Source organism: Megalops cyprinoides, chromosome 3 (assembly GCF_013368585.1).
Source record: "Megalops cyprinoides isolate fMegCyp1 chromosome 3, fMegCyp1.pri, whole genome shotgun sequence".
NCBI classification, from domain to species: domain Eukaryota; kingdom Metazoa; phylum Chordata; class Actinopteri; order Elopiformes; family Megalopidae; genus Megalops; species Megalops cyprinoides.
Window position 1 is genome coordinate 14,370,190 of NC_050585.1, and position 27,831 is coordinate 14,398,020.

At 47.0% G+C, this 27,831-nt stretch overlaps 1 protein-coding gene across 1 annotated transcript in view; it reads right to left on the reverse strand.

The window, feature by feature from the left end:
* LOC118774650 (syntaxin-1A-like) overlaps positions 1 to 27,831 on the reverse strand; it is an 82,899-nt gene that overhangs the window by 45,701 nt on the left and 9,367 nt on the right. Inside the window, exons 2-3 of the mRNA XM_036524037.1 lie at positions 17,923 to 18,000; positions 12,216 to 12,315 (exon numbers count right to left, since the gene is read on the reverse strand). Coding sequence (XP_036379930.1) covers positions 12,216 to 12,315; positions 17,923 to 18,000 — 178 coding nt within the window. The remainder of the gene's footprint in view (positions 1 to 12,215; positions 12,316 to 17,922; positions 18,001 to 27,831) is intronic.

Below are 27,831 nucleotides of genomic sequence, written 5' to 3' on the forward strand. Positions count from 1 at the left end.
TGGTGACCGCTACTATGGCTTCACCACTTCCTGGTCTGCGGTGCTGGTGTCAAGAGCAGCACTGACCGCTGGAACCACCAAACAAAAATATCTTCCTCAGGGTGTTGTAAGCATGCCAAATCCAAGAATTAGGTTTGAATAACAGGTTAACCTTGTGTTTCTGTTTGAAGCACATATACAGAAGGTAGGGATTGACTACCAGAGACATGTAACATTCCTATTCCCCCATGACCAGCTCACAACCAAGCTGAACGTATATCTATACAAAAATAACAGGAAGGGTTGCCAAAGCATGCTTCATTTTAAAAACCGAGATAATTATTATCATTCAGCTGCCAAGACTCATTACTGTTTAGAGTCCAATTTGAAATATTTTTCATTTTAACAAGAATTGTGATATTCACATATTCCAATGTTGATTCCAACATTTTTTGTGTGTAATGCCAAGATACACACACAGTTCATAAAGAAAATAAACAATTACTTTCACATTTGTAGAAGTGGCATTTGACGTGCCAAGTCAGATTGGAAACTTCACTGTAAATCTTGCTGGCTTCAGACAGGGATGAAAACATCTCTGACTGAAAATTGTGGTTACAACAAAAGCATTCATGATTTTATTTACCAAAGAGCCACTCATACCTAAACTTCCAATGCCTATAAATGAAATGAGAGCAAGAGGAAAAAAAACTTCAATCCAGTCTTGCTGAGCATAGTAGTAGCTGAAGGAGGAAAGCGATAATGGAAGTTTGGACAGATATCTGGTTTTCCTCCGATTCAAAGCAGACCCTTGGGGTCACGGCAGGGATATCATTACAGCCCAGAGACAAAAGTGTCATTTCACCCAATCTAATCTCTCCCCGGAACAATACAGCGTTGTTTACATCGCCCTTTGCAATCCGCAATTTTTTTTTCCATTTGCAAAGCTTTTTGGTCTTTGGTCTTTTTCTGCATTGTACACAACCTGTACAATTTTCAAAACTGCAACTGATCTGCAAAACTGCAAATCACACTAACATAGTTTTCCAAAGAACTAGATATTTGAGACTGATGGAAATCTGGGTCCTATAATGCTACAGACCCTTGCAATTCATCAGGTTGCATTAAACAGCTAGAGCACGGAAAAACAGACAGCTGTTGGCATCTAAGAGCTTCATGTCATTCATTCTCTGCAATTCTCACTTCAGATGTGTGAATGTTGCCTCAACTAACACAAGACCATTTGAGGACAGATCAGTATGTCAGCCATCCTCATTCACCGCTAACAAGGCTAATGCTCAAGAACGATGTCACAGTGGTGAGTCACCTCATTGTTTTAAATCAGACAAAATGTCCACTCATGTGTCAGTTTTTTTTTTTTTAATCTTACATGCTGAACAGCATTAAATAAAAGCTACAGTATTATATCTGTTAAAACAGATCACTGTAAGGGGACACTGCATGGGGAAAACTTTTGTGCTCTCTTGATAATGGCTGGGCCAATCAAGTATTGCATGGTTTCACAATTTAACTCAACTCACCGGTTTGGAGCTCAGCAGAATGTGAAAACGGATGAAGCAGACTGAGAGACCAACCCGGCTTGGGCAGATTACTGCAATTCCTGACTCTCTGACTTCTCTGATTTTCTGTACCTGTCAGAGCTAATGTTCTCTTGCACCAGCCCAATCAGGCTTTTCGGTGCTGTAGCTCGCTCAGACGACCCTGCCGGCTCCAGACCCAGCCTCGCCGCCACTGGATCTCCAGTCTTTTCCTTGGGTCGTACAGGATTCCTCCTGCAGGCCTCATTATCCAGCTCTTTCCACGTGCCACTCCAGGCTGCAATCTTGTGGCATCCAGTGGGGTGAGCGTCCAGCAAAATTACAGGACTAATCACAGTAATGATGCTGTCCAGTTCTGGATGCAGCCTGGCTGATCGAGTCTGGGTCCAACCGCTGGTGGTGCCACTCCTCAATCACAGGCTTCATCAGGGGGCGATGAGGCCCCCGTGACACTGAGAGCTCCCCTCCAGCCCTTCCCCCTTCAAATATGGTGGCAAAGAGATGGACGTTAGGGAGGGAAAGGCAAGGCATCGGGGTGCCAATTCTTGCATGAAAATCCACACAAGATTCCAATCAGATGGACGATTTCTATACCTGTGAGCCTCCCTGCTCTACTGTACATTAATGTACATATTCTCTGATGCAGAGCCTTTGTGCTGGAGTCCTCTGCTGACCCCGATCACATCTGGGTGTGCCACTGTAGTCTAGTAAGGAAAGAGAGAAACTGCGAAAAACTGAGAAATTTGAACGATAGATGACAGAGGGAAAGACCAGCAGCATGGCACCCTCTCTCTTAAAGCAACCATGAATCTGAGACCAGACAGTAACCGCAGGTGAGTCTCTCTCTGCCATTTTCGCCAATCTGCTGTGTGCTGGACACAGGGGATTGGACGCAGGTTCATTTGACCCCTGACTGTGAAAAGGTCAGCACACATTCCCGCTTACAGTGCCATCCCCCTGGGCGTCCAGACCACAGTCCTATCAACTGCCGCAGGAGAGAAATGGCTCAACTGATTACAGCTGCTGAACTCTGCCTCACTGCAGAACAGAAATAATATCACAGCCAGGACTGTGGCATCTCTCAGATTATCTCTGTGGAACAGAACAACCTTATGGTCACACAGCACCTAGGACCTGGACTCTTTGGTCTACGTATATTTGGCTTCCACAAATTAGGCAAAAGATCATGCCCCCACTGTTGAGGAAAAGGACCTGTCACAGACACCCCCTACCCTATCGGGCAACGATCAAACTGTCACAAGTAACATTAGTCCAATCTGATGAGCACTGTTTGAGCACCTTTATTGTTTTTTTTTTTTTTTTTTTTTTTGCTCGCCCCCACCTTTTCCTACTCGCCAATTTGCTGCTCTCGCCAGCTCCAGCAGCTTCTGCTGCCACCAGAGCTTACAAAATCAATTGCACAGCTTATTTGGCGGGGAACATTGATCCGCCGAAGCCCAGATTGCTGATGTCTTCGACAGACAATGCGCGCCGAGTGTGACACCGTGGGCACGCCTCAAGAGGAGGCCAAAAGTGCAGCCTGCCAGCAGACCGCCGCTACTCCCAAGAAATGAGCCTCCTCCTAATTTTCCCACGAAGTGGAGTCTTGAAGGGGAGGGGGGGGGCTGTTCTTTTCTGCTATGTGGCCTTTTCAGCACAACCCCCCCGTTCTGCAATGTTCTGACCCGCGCCGGCCGTCAGGTGATACACACATTACTCGTCCTGTCAATTCAAATAAGCCAAAGTTTTTTAACTACCTCCTTTCCATTCAGCGTTCCGTCATGTTAAAGAATGACTAGCCAAGGGTTTAATGGATCTACGCATTTGATTGACTACACCCCCGGCAGAATTTCCCCTTGCGATGGAGCATATTCTCAGACCATGACTCAATATTACCCCTGTCATGAAAGAGAGGAGAGGGGAAAAAAGTAATGACCTACAGGCACAAGCACAGCAAAGATGATAAAGGATTCCTCTGCTATTTAAGGAATCGTCTGGCTTGCCGCTCAAAAGATTTAATACACATGTTCCACATGCTTTGTAGAAGATACAGCATTATATACTGGTAATTATTAAGAACAACATTAAGATTTTTTAATAAGACCCGCAATTATAGGAGATTGTGCTACTTATCTTATGCAGTGAGAGCCAATGAAAAAAATGGCACTAGAAGCCTATGATTAAAGTGAGCATTTTGATTGACAGGTGCTTCCCCCATCAGCAGAGGAACACAGCGTACAAACAGCAGGTTCACTGCTAGTGCTCAGCCCCTCAGAGAGGAATATCTTGCAATCTGATGGCACTGACAAACCGCAGGCAATGAGAGCGCACCTGAGGTTAACCCAGAACAGGTGACATTTGAGCGAACACAGGTTTATCACGGCCACGAAGATAACGATTTAATACGGGGTGACGGTCGCTCGCGCCCCTGGTTTCCTGCAGCCGTGCATGTCATGAGCCAGTCTTCCGGCCGGTCTACAGCTCTGCGAAATCCGAGCCCGCAGAAGACGCCCCCCTACAGTTTGGAGGCAGCCCTGGGCCTTTGACTGACAGATTGTCTGCTTTGTGCTTTTTTGAGTTTCCTTGCGCCATGTTCCAATTCTACCAGCTTACACACAGACCTAGGAAATTTCCTCTAAACAAAACACGGAGCTGTGCACATAGGCCTGTATGTATTCATCCCCATAAAAATGCCCAATCATATATTGCATTTTATATTGGAATAAATACACACAGAGCCTATATTGCAAGTGACAGATGTCTTTAAGAAGGATATGTACTGGTTCTTACAGATGAAGATGGCTAACTTGAGTTTGTGAGGCGGGTTTGTGAGGTATACTGGATATACTGCTTATTGGTAAACCCCATATTATCAAAATACTGCTGTAATATCGTTCTGTGTTCTTACTAATGGGAGGATATTTTTGTTGATGCTAATTTTTTTGTTGATACCTTTTGCTAATATGAAGCAGGAGCAGGGTGACCTAAAGGGACTAATTTAAAGTGGGAAAAATTATAACAAACAGCGATGCGGTCTTTCTTCTGGAGACTTCAGTTTTAATTGCTGTCTGCTCTGTGTGGGAGTTAAATTTAGACATGCAGCTTATAAATATGAAAGCCTGCATGTATCAATTTAATAAATCATTTTTTTAGAGAAATGGCTTCTGATTTTCACCCATTATTGCCATGCCTATTGCATGCTGCCCTTGAAGCTTCAGACAGTCTCATCTGGGGATGGAGAGAATGACTGAGGACTGCCCAGGAACTGTCCACACACAGACAGACAGACAGACATACAGATATATATACACACACACACACACACACACACACACACACACACACACAGGTGCGTGTGCAAACATGCACATGTATATGAACAGCTAGAGACCTCACTGCTGCCTCAGTGTCATATACATAAATAAACACCATTCAAGCCCTTATCTTCAAACCGCCCCAGTTTTAATATGATATTTCTCCTACCTTTATAAATTTTTCCAGTACTTAGGCAAAATTCCTCAGTAGACTGCAGTCATCATGCTAAAATCATGGATGAAATGTCCACTTGACTGTGAGCCTATCACCTGCCCTTTAAGGAACTGTGGTAAGCAGTGGGTTTCTCATCTCAACAATGCATGCTTGACCTTGTGAGTGAAGAAACAGATCAGGGCTGGTGGTGTAGCATTCACCCCAAGAGGGAAATCTGAGTGGTGACCCGAGTGGTGAGAATGTTTTTTTTTTTTTTCGAGGAGGTGCGTGTTTTCTGAAAGTCTCACAGGGATGAATGTTAAGAGCTGAATTAAAATTTTAAGGCCTGCAGTATTCATTTTTCATCACTGCTCTGACCTTAACAAGTGCTTATACTGGTGGCATGTGAAGTGCTGTGTGCTATCCTACATTATTTGCCGGCTTAACAGACACTGTTATACAGGGCCATAGGGGATATTTTTTCTCATTTCTCATTTAAGTCAAGTACCTTATGGCAGCAACAGCTGTCCTGTCCGGATTTCAAACCTGCAACTATCTGGGCATAAGCCTAGTAAATGGCTACTCCACAGCCATGCTCAAATCTGTTCACATCTCACATTTCATCATACTACATAATGAAGGTGAATTAATTACACAGCCAATAGAGGTCAAATCCCCCACCACTACCCATTACAGTCTAAATTAGTTTTAGGTACCAATACAGCATAACCAGTGAGTATTACACATTTCTGTGCCACAAAAGCCCATTCCCTTGGGCTTGCCGCTTCTAGAAGCTATTCAATAGCTGCCATTTATGCGACTATATCGGCACTGACAAGCTCGTCATCCTCTGCAAACAGACGCAGGTGTTCTCGTGATGGAAACCTATTTGTTTGCACAACGCAAGGCCGGGGGAGCACGCGCACAATTCCTGCACAAGTCCCCTCCACAAGTGCAGGTGCAGGGGAGACAGCTGCGACACGTCGCCGCGGATCCAGCTGTCGTGACAACGCGGCATCCGCACAGGAGCCGGGGCTAGACGGGACCACACACTCACGGTGGGGGGTTTAGATTGCGGGGGCGTCGGATGGCTGCAAAATACGGCAAGCAAAACGCCCAACACGACAGCGACACATTAGTGCCTGTCTCTCCACATTAAAAAAAAAAAGGTAAATTTCAACCGATGTTAATGGCCCGTGTTGTTGCAGACATTTTCACCCTGGCTGTTGGGGGGGGGGTTGAGAAGTGAATCAGTCCGTCGGTCGTGCCATAGCGTCCCCAGCATGCAGCCTGTTCCATGCACAACGCAAGCCTGCGGCAGCGCCAGACTGTTTGGCCCTTTAACTGGAGATTCTGAAGGGCTCCATAAAGCACGGAGAGCCACATTCTGGGTGAATGAATGACAGAGGCAAATACCTCTTCCACCGCACTAAATCAGAGGCGGTTCAATAGAGGCGGTTCAATAGAGGCGGCTGCCCGTGCCTCTACCCACACCACAGCCCCGCGCAACTCAGACACTCTAAAAGATACTGATTAACACCAAGGAGGCATTATGCTGACTGAAAGTCCATTTTAGCTCGGTGAGGACACAGCATGAAAAGTGCTTTTGATCTCATAGGAAAGAACTTCGACAATTTCCCAGAATTGAGCAGAGGAGGTTCCTTTCAGCGGCAACGTCTTATGTTGCTTTCAATAGAAAAGTGAAGCGCGGCGCATGGCCTGAAGTTAAAGTAAATAACCGTGTCCAATTATTTCTCTGGCTGATTTTCAGTACGCAGTGCAAGACTCGTGTCTGGATATCCGAACAGATTAACAATTGCTATGCCCCCGTTTGACCCCATCCACCACTCTGCGCAGTGGAGTGTATGTTCAGATGGCCCTGGATGTATATGCGGACAGAAATGACAGGAGCTACACAGAGTCCGCGTCCAACAGATTGCGCTTTCCATCTTGTAATTCCCAGTGGGGCTCTCAGGTTACTCACCTGAAACAACCAAGGACAACCATCTCCCAGAAATCCCATAAGCTACAACGGAAGGTCAAAGGGCAACAGCGTGACATGTGATCAGCGCCACTGTTCCATTACAGCGGAACCTTTAAGTGTGAAGGAGCCTTGAGGGAGAGGAATTCACAGACATATAAATACACACAGAAAATCAAGATGATCTCTCCCGATGTAATGGGGGAAAACACAGACTGACAAATAAAACGCCAATATGTAAAATAATTCATAACATTTTATGTTGAGTTTATGATGAAACTTAGTCATTTAGTAATTTAATCTCAAACCGTGTTTTACAAAATTATGTAAAATACTGCATACATTAAATGAAGAGCAATATCCTCCTGTGAGTCACATGCTAATTTTCATCCTCTCCAAAACAAATTGAGCTATGCTGACATATAATACATTTTATATCCTTATGAGGAAACATAGATGATGGTCTACAAATGACCAGCGCTTAGAGTATGCAGACCCCTCCCCCCATCCAGACAACACAACGAAGCAAAAAATATCTTGGGATATTAGCAGCACCAGAGAGCTTGCATTATTTTCACTCCTGCTCCGTTGTAACTTGCCAAAATGACCCAATTACTTGCTTAATAGGTATTCTTAAGGACCTTTTGACATGAGGTGAAAGTTGCCCTCCAGTCACGGCCCATTAACGACCAGGAGAGAGATGCATAATTCATCCATGTGGTTTAATAATTAGAGCTCTGAAGTCAGATAGGGCTGAGCTGGAACAGGAATCGGAGGACACAGTGGCCTTCCAGAAAACAGCATCTGACTAATCCCGTTTGTTCTTATAGCCTCGCCCGTATATGCTCTGATGGCCCTATTCCGTCCCCGATGAATCTTTCATCGGAGTGACAGGTGGCGGCACTAAGATCGATATTAGGCTCAGCATTCTGTTTACATTGCTGTGGACTTTGACTGAAAGCCATTCCAATTCCGCACGAAACCTCCACCTGCAAAAGGCTCAGAGGGAGAAAGGTAAATTAAGCTTTTTTATGGATTTAAAGCTCTCTTCTGAATTCAGCCATTCAGACACAGGCGCAGCGCACCGACGTCCGTGACTGCTTCACGCTTTCTGGCTTGACAGTAGTCATCATCACTCACTGTTGCGGAACTGGGGAAAAAAAAAACCACCACAAGCTATTGCTTCAGAAGGGCATGTGGGAACCCATTTGAATAGCAACAGGGTTTAAGCCATTTGGCAGAAAACACATTTGCTAAACATTAAATGGCTTTTTAATCAATGCACTTCCAGTACACTTGTTTAAAGGCCTTTGTGTGTTTGGTGGGAAAGTCTGTTATCATTCAAAAATGCCTGGCCAGTTCATTTAGCTTAATGTATTCACAGTGTGCGATTTGAATCAGCCTGCTGTTGTTGGTTCTTATTTACCAAAACCTGTTTCTGCATTAGGACTTGAGAACACAGCTGTGTAAAATACACCCAAGAGGGCCAGGCGTTTTAAACTGGGCTGTGTGGGAGGCAGGACAGTAATTAGAGAACACCACAAATATCTTTGTGACACACTAAGCACACTAAACAGAAGAGAGAGGAGCCAGAATTGGGTTGGGGGGGGGGGGGGGGTGGCGGCGAGAGGATTAGGGGCAAGAGCAGGGAAAGCAGTAGGATCGTAAAAGCAGTTAACTGTGGAACACAGGGCTTCGGCTGCTGGGAAAACAGTGTTTTAATGATGGCACTCTGAGGAGAGGCAGTGTGGGCATGTGCTGTTGTAAATGTACCTTGGGGCTTCACCTTCCCAGCTAACCCTGCATTCGCTTCAGGGTCACAGGGAGCACTGCAATTGGCAGCCTCGGTCCTCTACTGGCTGGAGCATTGGGGGGGGGGGGGGGGGGTGTTAGCAGCCCCCCACTCCCCAACCCCCACCCCGTGCTCACGGAGTGCCTCACTGCCTCCACCTGAGACCCTTGGTCTCCCAACACCCGCCCCCAACCCCCCACCCCCACAGCCCACTCATATCAGGACCATCCAGCTGGCAGGGGTGGGTATTATAGTGAAATACGGCCCCCTCGCGCTGTCAGGCCGACTCTGTGACGCGCAGATAATGGCCCTGATTTACCACCTGGGCGTAATAAAAGGAGAGCCGATCACTGACAAGGACACGCCGATGGGGTTCCTGGCAGAGAGGAGAATGGAGGGATTTTCCCTGGGGGAGATTGGTGGGGGGGGGGGGGGGGGGGGTTCTGTTTTTTACTCTTTGGAATAACAGTGTCCATTCCCCAGCACATCAGACAACACCCGTGGGGATGTAGCTAATGGAGATGGGGGGTTTCCATACACATCATGGTAGTAATGAGCTAAGAGGGTCAGCCACTGCAGCTACAAGCAACACACACTACCATAAACAAACATCCAATTTCTCTTCCTCTTAACGTTGTACTTATTATCCTTAAAATGACACTGCTGTTGATACTGGCTGTTCATATTGCCTTCGGCCAGACCTACGCATTTCATACAGCCGTCTTAAGTCCCCTATAGGACGCCGCCCAATGGAATATTTACGAGCTAAAAAAAAAAAAAAAGAGTCCCCTCGTCAACCTCGTCAAGAGGTTCCTCTGTCACTTTGCTGTGGCCCGCCACGACCACGTGGCTCTCCAGCGACAACAGCTCCATTCATTATCCTGAGTGAAGGTCGTTATGTGCAGAAAGGAGCCCAATCAAATCTCCTCAGCTGTCACTGCCTCTGTGAGACCACGTTCCTGTCACCAGGGCGGCTGTCACAGTGCCCCCAAACGGCTGTACTTTTCCTCCCCTCGGAAACCGCCTCTGTGAACACAGGCAAAGCAGGCTTCATAGGTGCTTCTGTGAAAATGGGTCAAATTCACCTTTTCGCACCTTGACATGGCTTTGTCAACACTCCCCATCACATCAGAGCCAGGAAGAGTTAGTCTGGTTACTGCATACATCAAAAACCCCCGTTAATACACTTAGTTTCTAGTTTCTTACCCTGTGTTAATGGTGAATGTGCAAAATACAGTAGTACCTGATTAGGTATGACAATAAAACTCCCATCATGCTTTGCAACCTCACAGTAAACCAAGGAGCAAATGAGACACGTTTATGTGCTGTTGTTCAATCCCATTAAAAGAAGGAACTATTAGGTATTATTAGAGGAGTTAATTAAAAATAAGGCTATTACATTTTGAGATATATGTGAGACGAGGTTATTACAAACTGACTGAAATTCATTAGAGGAGCTATTAAAAGTAAGACTGTATGTGCTCTCAGTTACTGTCCATCACAGTAATAAAACCCAATCCAGAGAAATGCAGACAAAAAGGATGATACTTATACACCTTTCTTGTCTCTGCTAACGTTTTCACAATGCATCGTTCACCATCCTCCATCAATGCAACATTATGACCGCAACACTTGCGGCCGCAGCGCAACGCTGCGAAAGCATTAAGGCTCATCTGTGCTCAGCGCTGACCAACGGGGTGTAATTTCCCAGTCTACTTCCAGGATGCGCTAATTAAGCTGCACATGGCCTTTACCATGAGCAGGGAGAGAGGAAGCAGGAAGCAGGCATCGCGGAGCAGAGAGCTGGACTGGGCCTAACCTAGGATCACTAATGAATTGTCTCTGCAGGGCTCTCCCTCACTCCCAGCAAGCCATTCTGCTGCTTCCCTTCAGCACACACACAACTCATTCTACCCGGCAGCAGGGCCAAGCGACTCCTACCGTATCTCCAATTCACTGCTTTCCATTTGCACAACACACACACACACACACACACACACACACACACACACACACACAAACGCACAATCAGTACTGTGGTCCACTTTGTGGAACATTGCATTCTGTACCCTCACAGTAACCATCTCCAGATCCCATGGGGGAACATGTTCCCAAGATACACCCTGCGTCAGGTGTAAGATGCAACGTGAGAGAAGTGTGTAATCCAGGATTAATCTCACTCCTGGGCATCTGATCCCCAACAAACATGTGTGGGTTGCATCTGCATGCTGCAGTTGTCAGCGCACCACAAAGAGCAGACCTGAGATCAGAGTAAAGGAGCCCCACAGACAGGTCATCGCACTATGACCTCAGAAAGGGACTGATCCTGGAGTGCCTGCCACCACAGCATGACACGCAGGCATTAGTCACCACAATGGAACCCAGCGCTGCCAAGCAATGAATTAATTAGACTGACGTCTTAAGAAGTGGTGCCTGTGCTGCAATCCATTGCATTAATCCCGGTATTGATTGCAGATTTACCCCAGGACCCCTTAAGAAACAGTGTTTTTTGACGGAGCGCAGGTGCCGTTCTAAACCGTTAAATCTGAAAGCAAGGAGCAATAAACCCTCAATAAAGCAGAGACTGTGCGAAAAACTGTCAAACTAAATTGTTAAGTCGGTACAGGAGGAGGCTTGTCCGGCCGGTTTGGGATTACAGTGCCAACGGGGTAAATTACTTCACCCAAGCCGAGAGGGTGTTGGGATCGATCAACGGCTGCTGGGCAAGAGAGTTCAGAGGAGACGGATGGTCCCCCTGTAACCTTTATATGCCAATGAATAATGAGAGGCATCGGTCGAATGAGAAAAAGTACAGACCCGGCCTGGGGAAAATGCATACAGTAACCTCCCTGACATGTGATTTATGAGGGCTGGCTGCCATAAAGTAGTTTCTTCAGCTTTTCCCACAATCACCTTTGTCACGGCATGATTCTGCGAGATAACATGTTTATCATTCCATATCAGATGTGGGAAACCACCCTTTCCACTTGGACAATACGTTGGATCAGATGAAGCATATTCACCTCCATATTTAAATATCCTAGTTGCCTGCCTGGTCGAGGAAAGATGAGTGTAACTGAATATATAGGCCTATTTATGGGGACAGGGGTGTCACACTTCACAAGCTGTCAAGCCATGTCAGTCAGCAATTTCATACCACTGAAAGCGCTACGCCATCTTTCCAGGGTTTGCTTGAAGGCACCCGCAGCCAGTGTTGTCTCCCAAGTAAACTGAATGCTGCATATTACACAAAACAAGAATGTTACCCGAGTGTGAATTTGACCTTAGTCCATGAGCTGGAGAGCTTTCAAAAAAGAAAAACACACGTTAGCAGAACGTATTTATTTCGGACAGACAATTAAATGAGACCTTTAAAAGGCCCCGTTCCCATGCCAGCGCGAGTGCCCCCCCACCCGCCGGCCCCCCGGCCTCTTACTTTCGTCAGGGTTGGGCGCAGCGAGGATGGCGCTGTGTTTCCTTTTCACCTCCTCCACCTTCTCCGAGAGGGCCTCGATGAACCCGCGGATCTCCTCCACCTGCAAGGCATCGTGGGTATAAGAGGCAGCGTGACCACAGTTTCAGCCTGTTACAGGCAGTACCCCATTTACTCCACCGTCGCTCGGGTCAATCTCTCAGTCTGCTCGATGCCTCCACAAACATCAGGCTCCGGTTGTGCTTACAGTCTATTGGGAGCTGAGCTGTTCACAGCGCTGCGCAGAACTGTACCTCTGAATTACTATTTCATGTGCTGTATATCCAGTAAGAGCTAGAAATGAATTTTATGCTTTCTGGGAAAAAGCAAAAAGAGGGATTAAAAACAACCACCAGGGGAAATGTTAAGTTGGATGTACTAAGTACGCACCAAGTCAATGCAATGCAACTACAGGCCAGATGTAATGTTGGCATGTCCAGCCAAAATCTTTCTCTAGGTTCTGTTTTTCTCATCTCCTTTCAGATGACCTTGGATATGCACGACCTTCCCCGGTAGACTCGAGACTTTTCCTTTCCTGAAGAAGGAGTGATCAGTTTGTTCAGAAAGAAGAATTTAGACGCTTCAGCAGGACCCATTTCCACTTTGAATTTGCTTTCATCAAATTTAGTTTTGATGTGAAATCGTCACAGTTCATTAAATCAAATGCAGCGAGTCGGGAACCCCTTTAGTTGAGAGCTGACAGCTTTACAAGGGCGAGCATGGCTCATTGGAGCCCCAGTATAGATGCAAATACTGAGAACACAGGAAACAAAGTGGCCACTCGATCAGCAAACACAGAGAGGAAGGGATTGGAGGGTAATGTGTTCCCCACCTGAAGGAACCTGTTGAAATACAATGCAAAAGGGGGCCCGAGCTGCAGACGGCAGCCGCTTTAAATGTTTTCCTAAAGAAGGATATGGAAAATAAATGAGCGGCAACAAACAGCACCGGGGAGAAGGCACTAATGATCCGAAGCCACCGAGATGTGAAGTTGCGGTGCATCTGTCAGAGGCACACCCCTCGCCGCACGGCGGATCTCCGGCAGCATCCTGCCCACCAGGCCTGCCGATCACTTTCTCCCATTCCAAGTCTTAATTGCCCATTATCTCCTTAATTGCCTGGTGATTGGATCTGCATTTTTCAAATACATGACGCGTGATTGGCTCTTTTCCAGCGGGCGAACGGGGGCTTCGCTGCATTTGCATTTCCAGAGTCTGAGGCGTCGGAATCTTGGCGAAAGGCGCATGCGGGCAGAGCCGTTTGGAAACGGCAGCCGGTCACCGCAGGCTGGGTGTGATTGCCTGAGGAGTTATAGGGAGAACTATGTGTGTGTGTGTGTGACAAAGGGTATGTATATGTGTACGTGTGTGTGTCAGAGAAAGGGGTTGTTTATGTCTTTTTGTGTGTGTGTGTGTATGTGTGTGTGTGCAGCAACAGTACTTCTGCAACAGAGCAGAATGGAGCACATCTGGCTGCTGGTCTCAGCTGTATTTCAGAGACAGCGCTGCACTCCAGGCACAACAGAAGGAGCAGTGGAGTCAGGGCCACCTGGACACCCTCTCCATCATGTCATCAACCCGCCCCTCGGCAGGGCCCGCGCTCCCAGCCGCTGGCAGCCCAGCGTCACCCCTCAGGCCTCGCATCGCTTCCTCGCCCATACCGCTGCCCGAGACCAGCTGTCCCCGGCACTGATTGCCAATGATGACAACAGCGGCCCGGGAAATGACCCTTCTATACAGACGGGATAATGCGATACCACAGCTCGGTGAACTTTAACCCTTTCACCTCATGCACACCCTTAGCCGGGGACCACGTTATGCATAAGGAACCACTGCTAACGATCTTACAGACAAAGGTAAGTGTATTTGTTTTCTGAGCGGAGTGAGGATAACTCCACAACACCCCATCATTCAAGTAGGTCTCAGTGCTTTATTTTTTCCGCCAGGTCTGAGGATTGGAAGCATAGGGAGATTTCTGTATTTTGAGGTATGATGTCACATTCCCATAATGCAGGGCACAGTAGCAATCCATTAATACTGATTTACTTTTTTTTTTTTTTACAATTAAAAAAACATCAAACACATGACTTAAATTGACTGCATAACTGATTAAAAGCAGCTCAGTCAAATAAATGCTGCACAATCAAGGAAACGGCAAATTGCTAGAGGGATGGTTTTGTTGTTGTAACCTGATACCAACCGAAGCAGCATATATTCCTGAAACCGAACACCTCCCTCTGGTATTTAATTCATGCATTTTTGCCTCTCTAACAACACTGCATCACAATTCTGTCAACTAATAACATTAAATGACATTTTCTTTTGTAATGACTTCATTAATTAATCTTACACAAGAGTTTTAACCAACTGCCTTTTTTAGTAAGAGGAGTTACGTGTCTGAAGGGGAAATGTGTCAGGAAGGCTTATGTGGTCTGCAGTGGGGTCCTCACTCCACAGTTCCATATCTGGGAGATTTGATAGTGTTTGCTTTCAGGACTAACATTAATAATACCTTTCACAATTACATTATAATCTCAGGTCTATGGCCTCCCGCTGGGTGGAACATTGCATTCTTAATTAGAGGCCCACAGCACAGTATAAATCTAATTGCTTTCTCTAGCAGAAACTGGAAGGTGTGTGTGTGTGTGTGTGTGTGTGTGTGTGTGTGTGTGTGTGTGTGTGTAAGAAGGATGAACAGAGGAGAGAGGGATGACGTGCTCCACAGCGTTCTCACGGGCGGGGGGTGGCAGAGGGGGGTCAAGCACGGACAACGGCGACGCTGCTTCCTGTCACAGCCCGGAGAGCGTGCGAATTCTCTTTCTTGCACTTCTCATCAAGTCAACCCACTGGAGTGGGAGCGTTCTGCATTCCGAGACAGACGCCGCCGCCACCGCCGTGGTAACGAGGGCCTTCCATTATCATCTCCCGCAGAATCGCGGTGGCGTGCAGGGGCGGGCTACGATGACAAATAATGAAAAACGAGGAGGGAGATGTAACGGCGGAGAGACGGAAGCCTCACGCAGCCGGATACTTAGACCGCTGTTCGTGACGGCTCCGCGGGAGCACACAGGAATAGCGTTTCCGCGCAGTGTTTTCGCAGAGGTGCCTCGGCTCCTCGACGTGTTGATGCGCGTCCTCACCCTCTCGCCTGTGCTTCCCGGCGACGGCGTCAGGCGCGTCTCGCAGCAGACGTCACTTGCGACATCCTTGCAAAACCCCCGCTTGACCTTACAGCAGGCGGCATCCGACAGGAGCCTGAGCGCTGTTATGGCGAAAACGAGACTTTCGCCGAGTGCTGCGCTGTGTCCTTTCAAGATGTTCTCAGGACTACTTCTCATTTAAAAAAGAAAAACCAACTCATATCTCCCGATGCCTCCCTCCTGACCTCTGACCTGACAGATGTGGGGTTATTCTCCAGTGCAGGTGTGTCTGTGTCTCACGCTAACTGCATCTGCATGGATGGATAGGGCCCTTCCGCTCACCTCAAAAAGGGGGCAGCCAGCCTACAGAGTGGTAAAAAATGCAAGGGCCCATTCAAACAGGATGCCTTGCTATCTGAAAAGAAAAAAAGATTGGCATCTCCGTACCCGCACGTTCAGAAAATGAAAGAGGAGCCTTGGGAGGCTGCGGAGAGCAGGTCAGGTAATTGAAGGGAAGTGTAACGGCCCCATTAAAAAAGCATTAAGGAAGCGCTTTTTTCGCTGGCGGAGCCGGCGCGCATCTCATATTAATGTGACCTACTATACCGTGTCATTCCATTTCACAAACTGTTCCATCTCACGCCGCCACTGTGTTCATTAGTTTTTTCGATGATACACACAGTCAGGGGAGCCTTCGGGGATGTGATCTAAATATCACTTAGACAGAGAATGTAGGCTGTGCCATCGTGTTTGCTTAGAGCGTACCCACTTCCTCCTCCTTTTTTTTTTTGTTGACGCCGGGGCGCCAACGCTTGCGTGAGCTCACCTTCCGCCTCTCTGCAGGCCCCCCTGTTAAACGGAGGACAGCGCTATCGGCAGCCTCGAGGGGGAAAACTTCCTCATGAGTGATTGCGTCTTGTTTGCTTTTTTTTTTTTCGCCTCGCGCCTTGGGCCGGTCACCGACCTAACTTTAATCCGACGATTGGCTATGTGGAACAAACAATGATGTCAGAAGAAGCAAGCCTCTGTGCGTGTCTGCTCAACCCTAGCGGGGTGAGGTCAGCACAGACAAGACACGGCCGGGACGCAGAAGCTGCACACAATAATGGCAGGACTTATGCAGACACAGCCTATTGGGAGCTCCTGTGTGACAGAGTCTGAAAGATCTGGAGCGCCACTGTTATTTAAACATGCCTCAAAACGTTTGATGACTTGTATATTATCCTAAAACAGAGACACAAAGACAAACAACGGCCGTGGCCCGTGCGCACTCTGGGCCGGGCTGATAACTGGCTGTCGGTGTTGACTCTGAGGAGCGCGGTGATCAGACGATAACGGCGCTGAGAGATGCATTAATTAAAGGCCTGACGACAGCGGAAGGACGGTGACGCGCGAGGCTGTGTGCCGCAGATGGACGCTATCTGCGCCGCGGCTCCGGGACAGACACTTCCTGCCTCCGGGCTGAGGATCGCTCGGCACAGCTGCGTTCGGCCCGGGAGTCGGCCCCGCGAAACGGCAACGCGTGCTCACACTCGAGAAGACACACAGCAGAGTTATTAGTAGGGATAAAAAAGCATTAAGAGGGAATGATCGTCTCCCAGTCGTTGCACCATAATTAAAAATCTGAAAGTAGGTCACTTGCAGGCTCATTTAAGACCGGAATCACACAAACCCCCAAATCCCCCTCCCCCAAATAATTTTCAGGTGGTATTGAACTTTCTGGACCTTTCATTTTCTGCCCAGCTCTGGCTCCCAGAGCTCCTTATTGTAACTTTTTGCAGGCATTTTGTCAGAGGCAGACTTAAGCCTCCGTTTTCTTGCTTAAAGAGCACACACATTCTGCGAAACACAGAAGGAACTGCTTGATCAGTGATCATCATTCAGGAACATGAAGTGGAGCCTCCTCATGTAAGCGCCTCACACCTCACGACGCATCGCTTTTGCGAGTGCTGAGCGATGCAATTTCATTACGCCGGGGCAAGCCACTTCAGCAAATGTCATTCAGGGCGTCCTGCGGCGCCTTAATTTTTCACTCTGTAACGCGCTTTCGCAGCTGGGTGTCGCAGTACCTGCCGCTGTGCTGTAGATGGCACCTGCCCGCTGGAGGCCTGGCGCCGGGAGCGCAGCCCGTCCCCTACCCCCACGCTCGGAGAGGAGCGGATGCTTTCCCCTGCAGCCGATTTCATGGTGGAGATGTGCCCGCTGACTCTGAAGGACACAGCCACCTCCCCAACCCATTGCTTATTCACAGAGGGAGACAGGAGGAGAGGAGAGCCCGAGAACTCTGAGCCCCTGCTGTCTTATCCAGGGATTAGGCTGACTGCTTTCAGGCATACCTGTAACCTGTGATTTTCGAGGCCAAAGTGTGAGCTGAAAAATGCAGGCAGGTACTGTGGAGGCAGTGGGAGGTTATGTGGGAAGGTTGCAGATCCCTGAACAGGTTTTTTTTTCAATTCGCTGCTTTCTGTAAAGGGGGAAAAAAAAACAAGGGCAAACAAAACAAAGACACCAGGCCAAAGAAAGAGACCTCACCTGCTCAAAAAACTCGTCCATGAAGCCATCTTTGTCCATGCTGACGGTCACCTCATCAAGTTCATCGCTGTCCTTGCCCTGGAAATAGGTACAAGACAGCATTAATCAAAGGGGGCAGTCATTCACAGCATAATACAACAGCAACACAAGCTGGCTGGAGCAGAAGCCTGCTTCATGAGGTTTCACGACAATACAGCGCAGTAAAATGGATTAAAACAGATTAACGACAGTTAACAAAAGGGAGAATCATAATATTTCAACCATTCTGATACTGAAAGGAATATACGTGCTTGCACACATAGATCCATTTAAAATAACGGACTTATTTGAAAAAATGTTTGTTGTAATTTTTACGGTTTTTGGCTCTTTGGACACAGAAACGTTCGATCGTTTGGGACCGCCTGGTGTACCCGTTCCTCCTGTTGAAACGGGGATGCAGTGATTTGGCACCGACTGCAGTGGAGCTTTATGGAATATAAGACTGGAGGAGGGGCTGTGGGGGAAAATGTATTTTCGGAAAAATAAGTCAGACCCCAAGGGGTTATTCAAGCACGAGGACTAGCAAATATGGCTGTATAAATTTCACACAAGCAGGCGTCCTGCCACAAAGGGTATCGGCTCAGCCTAACGCAATTAAAGCCTATGGTCTAGATTGGCTCTGGATGATTTCAGACAGGGCAGCGATCTATATCAATAAAACAGGTGAATTAAACTGGATTTACCTTCAGTTCCTGAGCACTGATGCCTATGAGGAACAAGGAATATTTCCATGCGTGCGGACAATCACCGGCCATCGGGAGTTAAAACAGGTGGGCTACATTTTGGCTTCAGAGCGCGGAGGTGACTTCATATCACTGCATATCACTTGTGGGGATAGGAGACTCAATCAGCACATCTGTCTCAGGTTCACTGCACCCAAGGATCCAAATGTCACTTGCGTGGGCTAGACTGAGATACTGTGAACATACCACACCCCTATTACAAACCTATTAGTACATGTGACCCCTCCAGCTCTTCCCATTCATCTTCAATATGTCCGCCTTCTGCTAGACCCTGCTAAAACCCCCTGTCCATTTCCACACCTGCTTTAACCCGCAGAAACACAGAATGGTACTCAAACCCTGACCAGCACAGGGGCATTGTTGAACTCTGTGACCTCAGGCTGCTGACCTCTGCATTGGCAGCACAACAACCTATACCCGATTTACAGCAGTATATCTGCTACAGCTTAGGCAGCTTAGGCTTCCCTTGCATATGAGTCTTCTGTGTTTTTTTCAATACCCTCAAGAGCAAACTGCAAACTGTGATACCTTATTAAATGTAACTGTAAGGTGTGTTCCATCTCTCTGCCCTCAGCACACTGCTGTAAGCGATTTACATTAGTAAAGTATCACTGCTTTTTTCCCTTTTCTTTGCAAGTGCTCTGTTGTACTTCCTTTTTATACATACAAATCAATTTTATTGACTGACTGATCATAGCTTCACAACACAAAGCAGCTATGGATTACAAACATAAATAACCCTGTTAGGAGCCTGTTCAGATCAATTCCATTTCAAAAGAAAAAATATGTGGCTCCAGGGTAAATTCTCTACACCCACGGTCTCCTCCTTTGGATCCGTCAGTGTCGTTTAGTGTTATTCATACTGTTGTTTAATTAATCATTTCCTCAGTTCAAAAGTCTGCACAACAGAGAGGTTCAGGAAGTGGTCTTGTCAGCACATTAATTCACTTGGCCTCGGTAGTCCTACACCGCAAACTGAAGTCCCCCCCGACCTTAGCGGGGAAAAGCAGAGCCTTGCAGCCTGCAAAGGTCCCTTTAAAAGGTTAACTACAACATGAGTGACACGGCCCTGCACGTTCTTACTCACCAATATGAGAAGTATGTGTCTGCTGCTCCTGACTCTCATCTCCTGCTCACAAACCTTTGTTCTGTCCCACTCTCACCTTGGTAATGGGAAATGTCTCCCTGCCTGTGCTGCCAGACCACTTCAACACGTTCAGAGCACTGCTGATGGTCTGGCCTTGGGTCTCCAAAAGCATGACCGCGTCCTACCTCTAATTTTCTCCCTACCACCGGAGCAGTCAAGGGCCTGGCTCCTCCCTACCTCCCACCTTCAATGCAACAGCTGGCCTTACAAACCTGCACTGAGCATCCTGCGCTTGTCTGGCTGTTCCTCATCATCTGTAGCTCCACATCCCAGATCTTGCCTCTCTCCTTCATTTCCCCCAAAACAGCGGGCTGAGCAGCACGCCACTGCCAGCACCGCAGAATCCATAACCATCTGTAGGAGCCGGATGAAAACCCACCTGTTTCAGACCTAACCCCGGCTCCCAAACCCCTGGACACACTCAATGCCTAGCAACTGGTATCAGATCACTCGGCAGCTGGGCACTAAGGCGCTACAAGCATGTTATTACAACCCAAGGTAATGTCACCCTCGTGAGTCATTGTCCATCATCATGTGAATACTGTGGTGATGTTGCTGTTCGGGATAATTGTTATGCTCTGTGTGTACACTGAAACGGCTAGCACTGCGCGCTTATTTTAGCCCTGCCTTACAGCTTGGTGCTCAACAGCAGTCGTCTGGCTAGTCTGTGCCTATGTTCTTCTTCTTACTGTCGCTCACACAAAATGCATTAAATGCGTCTCGCCACAACGACCTTGTAAGTCACTCCGGATAATGGCCTCCGCCAAATAAAGAAATAAATAAATGCTATTTTATTGTGACTTACTGATAGCTGGCAGGTGCACGGAATGCATGGATACAGCCAGAGTGCACTCACAGCGTTTTTTTTAAAGGATGTACGGAGGAGGCCTACTTTGCATTAAAGCCTGCCCCGACTCAGGCCTTAGACAGTAATCTATATCAGCACGGAGCGGTGCTCGGCACCTTCCGCCAGGCAGGGTGATGGGATGCAGGAGTGATATAATGAGTTTAACACTCTGGGTAAGGAGCTTAGTGCTGCCTGGGCTGGGAGTCGGCCGACGGCCGGGGCGGTGGAGAGTGCTGGCTGAATGCATGCAGCCTGATCCCCTGACACAGGTGTTAAGCTCATACGCCTTCGCCAACACACGGGCAGCGAGACGGAGGCTGAAATTGCCCAACATGGCTAGCGAACAACTTCGCCAAGTTCACGCTGCTGGACCTGACTCCGGTGGGTGAGTCGGGGGTCTCGGTGCCATGGGTCTGTGAGCCCTATTGCTCTTTAGGGGGGGGGGACCGTGCCAGGCAGAGCTGCCTGATTATGTGACCCCCCCCCCCCCCCCCCAAAGGGGATTTGCTGTCTCTGCTGGGGCCAAGAAAAGAACACCTGACCCCTTGACCACAGGAGTGAGGATATATGTGCCGTTAGCTGCTCTGCTTCACCCATCCTCTGTGGAACAGGGCCAACTCAGAAGACACACCAAGACAGAGGGGAAAAAACATATCTCACACCCAAAAGGGAGACAGTGTGTGTGAGATTGATCTGCAAAAAGAATGAAAGGAAGGAAATCTTGAATCACCGGCTTATTTTCAGCTCTGCAAAGGAAACGATCCACGGCATAATTGCCTCCAAGGGCTGGCAGCTGAAAGAGGAAGTGAATCCAATTTGCCTGAATGTCTTCGGTCCAAACTATGGGGTACGTATCAGCCTCTGGGAAGCTGATACCAACAAGGGGGACAGAGCTGTGGTCAGAGTTGCGTTCAGAGGTGCCCATCTCTGATTCTGCAGATCTCACATGTTAATCATCATTAACTGACTAAAAGATGTGGAATTTATGCACCCCCCGAGAAATCAAAAGACAACAGATCCTGCTGCTGCTGAAACCTGTGTGTACCTGTCTGTGTGTGTGTGTGTGTGTGTGTGTGAGAGGGAGAGACAGAGAGAGACAGAGAGAGAGAGAGTGGGGAGGGGGCATTGAGTTTGGAATAAACACATTTATCCTTTTTCAAAGGTAGCTGTCACCTAGCACAGGCAGTGTAGCCTGAGAAATGAAGGCAGCAGGCCAAGAGGCGCTCACTGTAATTACAGCTGACATGTAGGTCAGTCAGGAAAGGCACTGCTATACACACGCACCAGTGAGCACAAATACATACACACACACACACACACACACACACACACACACACACACACACACACAATGCCAGGTACGCCTGTCCCACAAGGAAGCATTTATAATCACTCAGTGCAGCCCCATCAACAGCACATATTGCACCATTACTGCCACCCCTTCATCCCCACAGAACACTGCCTCAGACTGCTCTAATAACACGGGCAGAGATGGCCGTCTCTCAGGCAGCTTCCGCTGCACGGCGGTGGGGGGGGGGATTGTTCCCATCTTTGTGCCGCCAGACAGGACCAGTCTGGGCAAACGGTGTGTTCAAACACGAAGTTCAAATAATCATCCCAGTCACAGGGCTTTCAATGGAAAAGGCAGGCACATATCTCCGGATCCATATTCCCATCTCAAAGCCTGTGAAATGAGATAGATATTGGCTTAGAAAGCCTACGCAGAAAGCATTTTTAGATTGTATCTGTACTTTTTTATTTTACTCACACATGTCTGCAGTTTGATCATTTATGTTCTAGAGGAATGCTAAACACTTGAGCCGAGGCAAAAGCTCTGCTTTTATCTAACCACTTGGACTCACTAAGCAATGTTTTATTTTGCCTCTGGGGACAAAACAGGCTTTTCCCAGAATATGCAACTGCATTTACAACACTGGCATGTCATTACTTTGAAAGAGATGTGATTTCCAAAAGAGCTGTTCACATAGTTTATCTTTTGAGCTCAATAACTGACAATCACTGACTTCATTGTATCTGCTAGAACATAATTCCCATTTCACTTTAAGATTCATTCCAATGTGTGTACACAACATATGTAATGGAGGCACAACATGCCACGTGTGGTTTGGTACATTTCTGTTTGCTTTGATTGTGATATGAACAGTAATTTTAAAATGAGCTGTTTATACCTATCCAAGAATGTTCTAGAAAAAAAGAATCATCCAAGTTATTGCACTTCAGCCAATTCAAGCTGTGCTAATAAAAACATAGTGGGTGCAAATACACTATCAAAATTATTTTTATTATTTTAGATATTATTCATGAACCTTTTCAGAACGTATGTCAGTCAGTGTTCCTTTAATGGATCAGCATGACAGACACAACAGACTTGTTCACTGGCTAACAGCCTCCAGCCCAACCCACCTTTAATCTAACTGGTCATGCATTTAATTTCATCACACTTAACCTATTCTGTACAAACAGTACAGCGTGAATGAGCAAAACGTAAGAAATTCATTACACATGCAAAAGCATCCTCAGATTTATGGCTGTTACAATAAGAAAAGACTGGAAAGCAAAACAATAAGGGCCTAACTTTGGACAGCACGTATTTGTAACAAGCTTCTATGCTTCTATGTTTTTTTTTTTCCACTGAATGTGTATATAAATCTTACTTCAGCCTCAGGTTCTGAGTCTTACTATGGCCCTGCTACTATGGTCCCGTTGAGGCAATATGCTGAGATGTTTCCAGCCAATCACACACCAGGTATTTTTATGGTGTGTTTTAGGGATGTGCAATAGGTGGCCCAGAGAAGGGTGGGCATTAGGTAACCATAACATCGGTTTCCAAACGAGAATGCCAGGATATGTCTTTACCATTTAGAGGATGGAAAAGCACATAACTGCATAATATATCACTGACACATTTTAATCAAGCAGAGCAGTTGGGCCCTGTCTTGGGGAGTCAAATGTCCAAGGATATGTTTTCCCCAGGTGCGCAGATTAAGGTTGTTATCCAAAGTATGTCCAAACGACTCACACTCTAGGTTCAGAAGGATGAAATGTTCAAAATGCTGAAGTACTAGATTTTTTTCCCCCAAAGTCATGGCAATACTGTTCAAAAAGTGCAAACAGCCCAATGGCACATTCAAAAAATAATAAATAGATAAAAAAAGGATGAACACGTGTATGCCACTGTGGTCGGTAAACATCACCTCCTAACCACTCCAGACAGCCGCACAGTTAAACGAGTTGTTGGCTCCCCAATCATCTGTGCTGAACGACGAGGAGCATATCAAAGACAGACAGCACGGAAAACGTGGGGGGATGGGAGGAAAGAGAAACATAGCCATGCATTACCAGGAGACAGAACGGCCCCGATGATACAGAGGACAGGATAACAAACCAGCTTTTACAAATCTTTGCCAGTGTGGTTCACGTCTGAGTCAGACTTCCTTGTTTAAATAATTGATGTGGACTCATAAAGACTGTCAGACTCTGTTAGACAGCTGGAATATTTGCGTGAAGCAGACTGGGGGGAGCCTGGACTTGATACGGGTTGGAAATGCAGCTTGCAGATTTGGTATTGCTGGACTACAAAATAAAACTGTACTGCATTTTTTTCAGTTATTCGGTTATAATAGGACCGCTGTGCTAGCTCAGCCATTACAGGAAACTTGTTAGTCTTAGTACTGGTGGTCACTGAATTCAAATGGATTACATCCTGACCCTTGCAATAAAACCTCAAGGTTAAAAAAACATAGAGCATAGGACCTGAAATGGTCATAAATCCACAGTGCAAAAGAGAAGGACAAACAGCAGGACACCTGTGTCTATAATCCTTCTACTTAGCATGCATTTTCAGCCTTCTTTAAAGAAGGCTCAAATGAATAATGTAGACTTAAGTCTGATACACTGCCTGGGCAGTTTGGGTATGCCAGGTCAAATTGTAAAACATTTTTAAATCTTTTCATGACCCAAGGTTCTAAATTAGAGACGAGAAACTGTTATATCAATTAAAAATAAACAAAAAATTTCACTGACATCTGTCTTTAAAAGTACAAAAAAATCTCAAATATGCTAAACTAAATTTTTACAGTTGATTACAACCAAGTCTCCAGAGTAAAATGAATGAACAACATTTAAGTCCATCACGCACACACGCACACACACACAAGACGTTGTGTTTCCTGCTGTAAATGTGTCATTGTCTGAAACTTCATGTGCTGCTACTTTAGGCCAGGTCCCTCTTGAAAAAAGATATTTTAATTTCAGTGAGACTAAGCCGGTAAAAATAAGGTAAATAAAATAAAATTACTCCTCAGGTGAAAGTAATGACACCTGTTAAGGCGCAGGTGGTGTGTGTGCCAATGCTCCTCCCCAATCCACATTATTTGGATCTGCTACTGCTTCTTCTTAATGACATATTTTAAAATATACACACATCAGCCAGACGACTGTGTGTGCCCAATAGGGAGTTAGTGACAACCTTTGCTTAGCTGTGACTGTGTAAGCACTCACCTTGATAACTGTTGTGCAATGCCTGCTGTTTGCAGTGGATCCCCAGCCCTAACACCTCTCAAGCTTATTGCACAGGTCCCTCAATCTCTATTTCATCGCTCTCCCTCTCCCTCTCCCTCTCCCCCTCTCTCCCTCTCCCTCTCCCTCTCTCCCTCCCTCTCTCTCTCTCTCCCTCTCTCTCTCCCTCTCTCTCTCTCCCTCTCTCCCTCTCCCTCTCCCTCTCCCTCTCCCTCTCTCTCTCTCTCTCTTCCTCACTGTTTCTCCCTCTCCCTCTCCCTCTCTCTCTCTCTCTCTTCCTCACCGTTTCTCCCTCTCCCTCTCTCTCTCTCTTCCTCACCGTTTCTCCCTCTCCCTCCCTCCCTCTCTCACCGTCTCTCTCTCTCTCTCTCTCTCCCTCCCGCTCTCTCTCTCTCTCTCTCTCTCTCTCTCTCTCTCTCTCTCTCTCTCTCTCTCTCTCAATCCTTCTCCCTCTCAATCTCTTTGCTGCCTCCCTCTAAGATACAAGAACGCTCTTAAATCCATTTGGCTCTCCCTCTCTTTTGTAACCCCCCCGGTCACTTCTCTCTGCCACGGATGACTGACTCCTCTCTTTTAATGGATCCTCTTCCCCCTCTTCCACTCCAAGGGAAAAATACTCAACAAAGCAGTAACAGGCAATTGGCCTCTCAATGCAAACAATAGAGAAACAGAAAGAGACAGGCTACAGCCCTACCTCCTACCCTCTTCCCTGTAGTACGAGACCTGCAAGTGTAGAAACACAGTAATAATCTCATCGACACAGGGTACAAAAAGCTTTATTGGAACTACCACTCATGTCTGTAACAGCCAGCTCACTCACTCTCCTCCCAATTCTTAGTAACAGATACATGGTTCAGTATATTCCACTGATACACTGTACGGAGGAGACGGATCTCAAACATGAAGCTCAAAGTCTTGCTTTATCGTGTGATTGGCAGGGATTCAATGTTTCACATTAATCGTGTACGGTTAGTCACCACGGGTAAGGCCATTTACCGAATTCATAAATAACATGATGTAATAATCCGGACATGCGGGCAGCTACAGTGGGAGTCTTGCGTAATATCATCCTGTTGAAATGTTCAAATTATACCAGAAACTGGGAAGCACAGTGAAGCACTATCTTTTTGGGAGAGGAGGAACAGTCTGCCAGCCTCACTGAGTGCCACAAAACCACTATGAGTGGGAGGGGCTGGGGAAAAAGAAAAAGAAAAAAAAACTTTCAGCAAAGACTGAGCACGACGGGGATCCTCAAGCCCACCAGCACTGCCTCCTGTGAAGGAAGGAAGGGGGGGGGGGGGGGGGCGAGTAGGGGTGAGGAGCCAGAGAAATCCTGGGCTCCCACAGCAGTGGTGGCGACTATCTGGCTCATCCACTCTCTCTCGCTCCAATCCTAGCCCATCGCGTGTCTGTGTGAGGGCGTACAGACGTGGGGAGAGAGAGGGAGAGAGAGAGCGAGAGAGAGGGAGAGAGGGCGAGAGGGAAAGAGTCGCGCTTGCCGATTCAGCGCTGCCGCTCAAATCTCATTACAGCAGGCAGCCCACACAACACGAACCCAATTACCTGCACCCCTCTTCCTCCTGCACAGGCGCTAGCTGTCAGCTAGCGGCCAGCTCATCCAACACCCTACTATTTACCCACAAGACGAGGACCCGAGAATAAAGTCCAAAGCGTCCGTCTAAACGGTTGGTTACGACGCTCGGCCTCTCCAAAAGCTCCGCCTACATGAATGTTCTCATGTCCTGGTGCTCCGAGAAGGTTTCAGTTCACAGCGACGTGTGTGCTGTGGTTAGTCACTCACTGTCACACACAGCGCGCTATGTACTGCAAGGCAATCACTCAAAAGGCACTAACAATACTTTAAACGCCGATAATGAAGAAAAAAAATGTAAGAAACATGTAAATATTTTCTGTAAAAAGCAAGTTTTTTTAGATCTTGTGAGAGATTACATAAGGGCAGTCATGCCAAGTAACACCCACTCAAAAGTGGCCAAAGCAAGCCTTGTGGGCTCCCCATACAGACAGATATTTACCAGTGTATCAATGTGAAAATTTCACCTGTAAAGGTGTTCGTGTCTGTTTCACTCTTAGAAATGACTGACAATGTTTTTAACAACACACAGCAACCTGTTGATATTCATTCAAACAAGTTAAATATTACAGTTATAGCACAATAATGACTGTGGAGTCTGAGCTATATTCTGTGATTCTTATAACAGCTATTGCGTGAAACCCCAACACCTAAACACAAACCAATTAATGAACCTAATTTAAGGTACTTTTCAGCTCTGATTTGGCACAGGTACTTTCTAACACCAAAGTGAAATTTAACCGAAGCTGCTCCTCTGAAGCTGAAAGGGATGCTTTTTTTCTTTACACTAACTGGCCATGACAACAATTTTCAAGAGGAATTTTCCTCCCCCATCTCGCTCAGGTCAAATGCATGCGCATGTCGAACAGGTGATAAATAATGCATGGCCTCCACAGCAGGCCACACAGTCTTTGAATACACAATACTGTTTGTGTCCCCATGCATTGGCTTTCTGGGGCTCCACTGTGGCTAATTCACTTTTTTCCCCCCCTCTAGTCAGCAC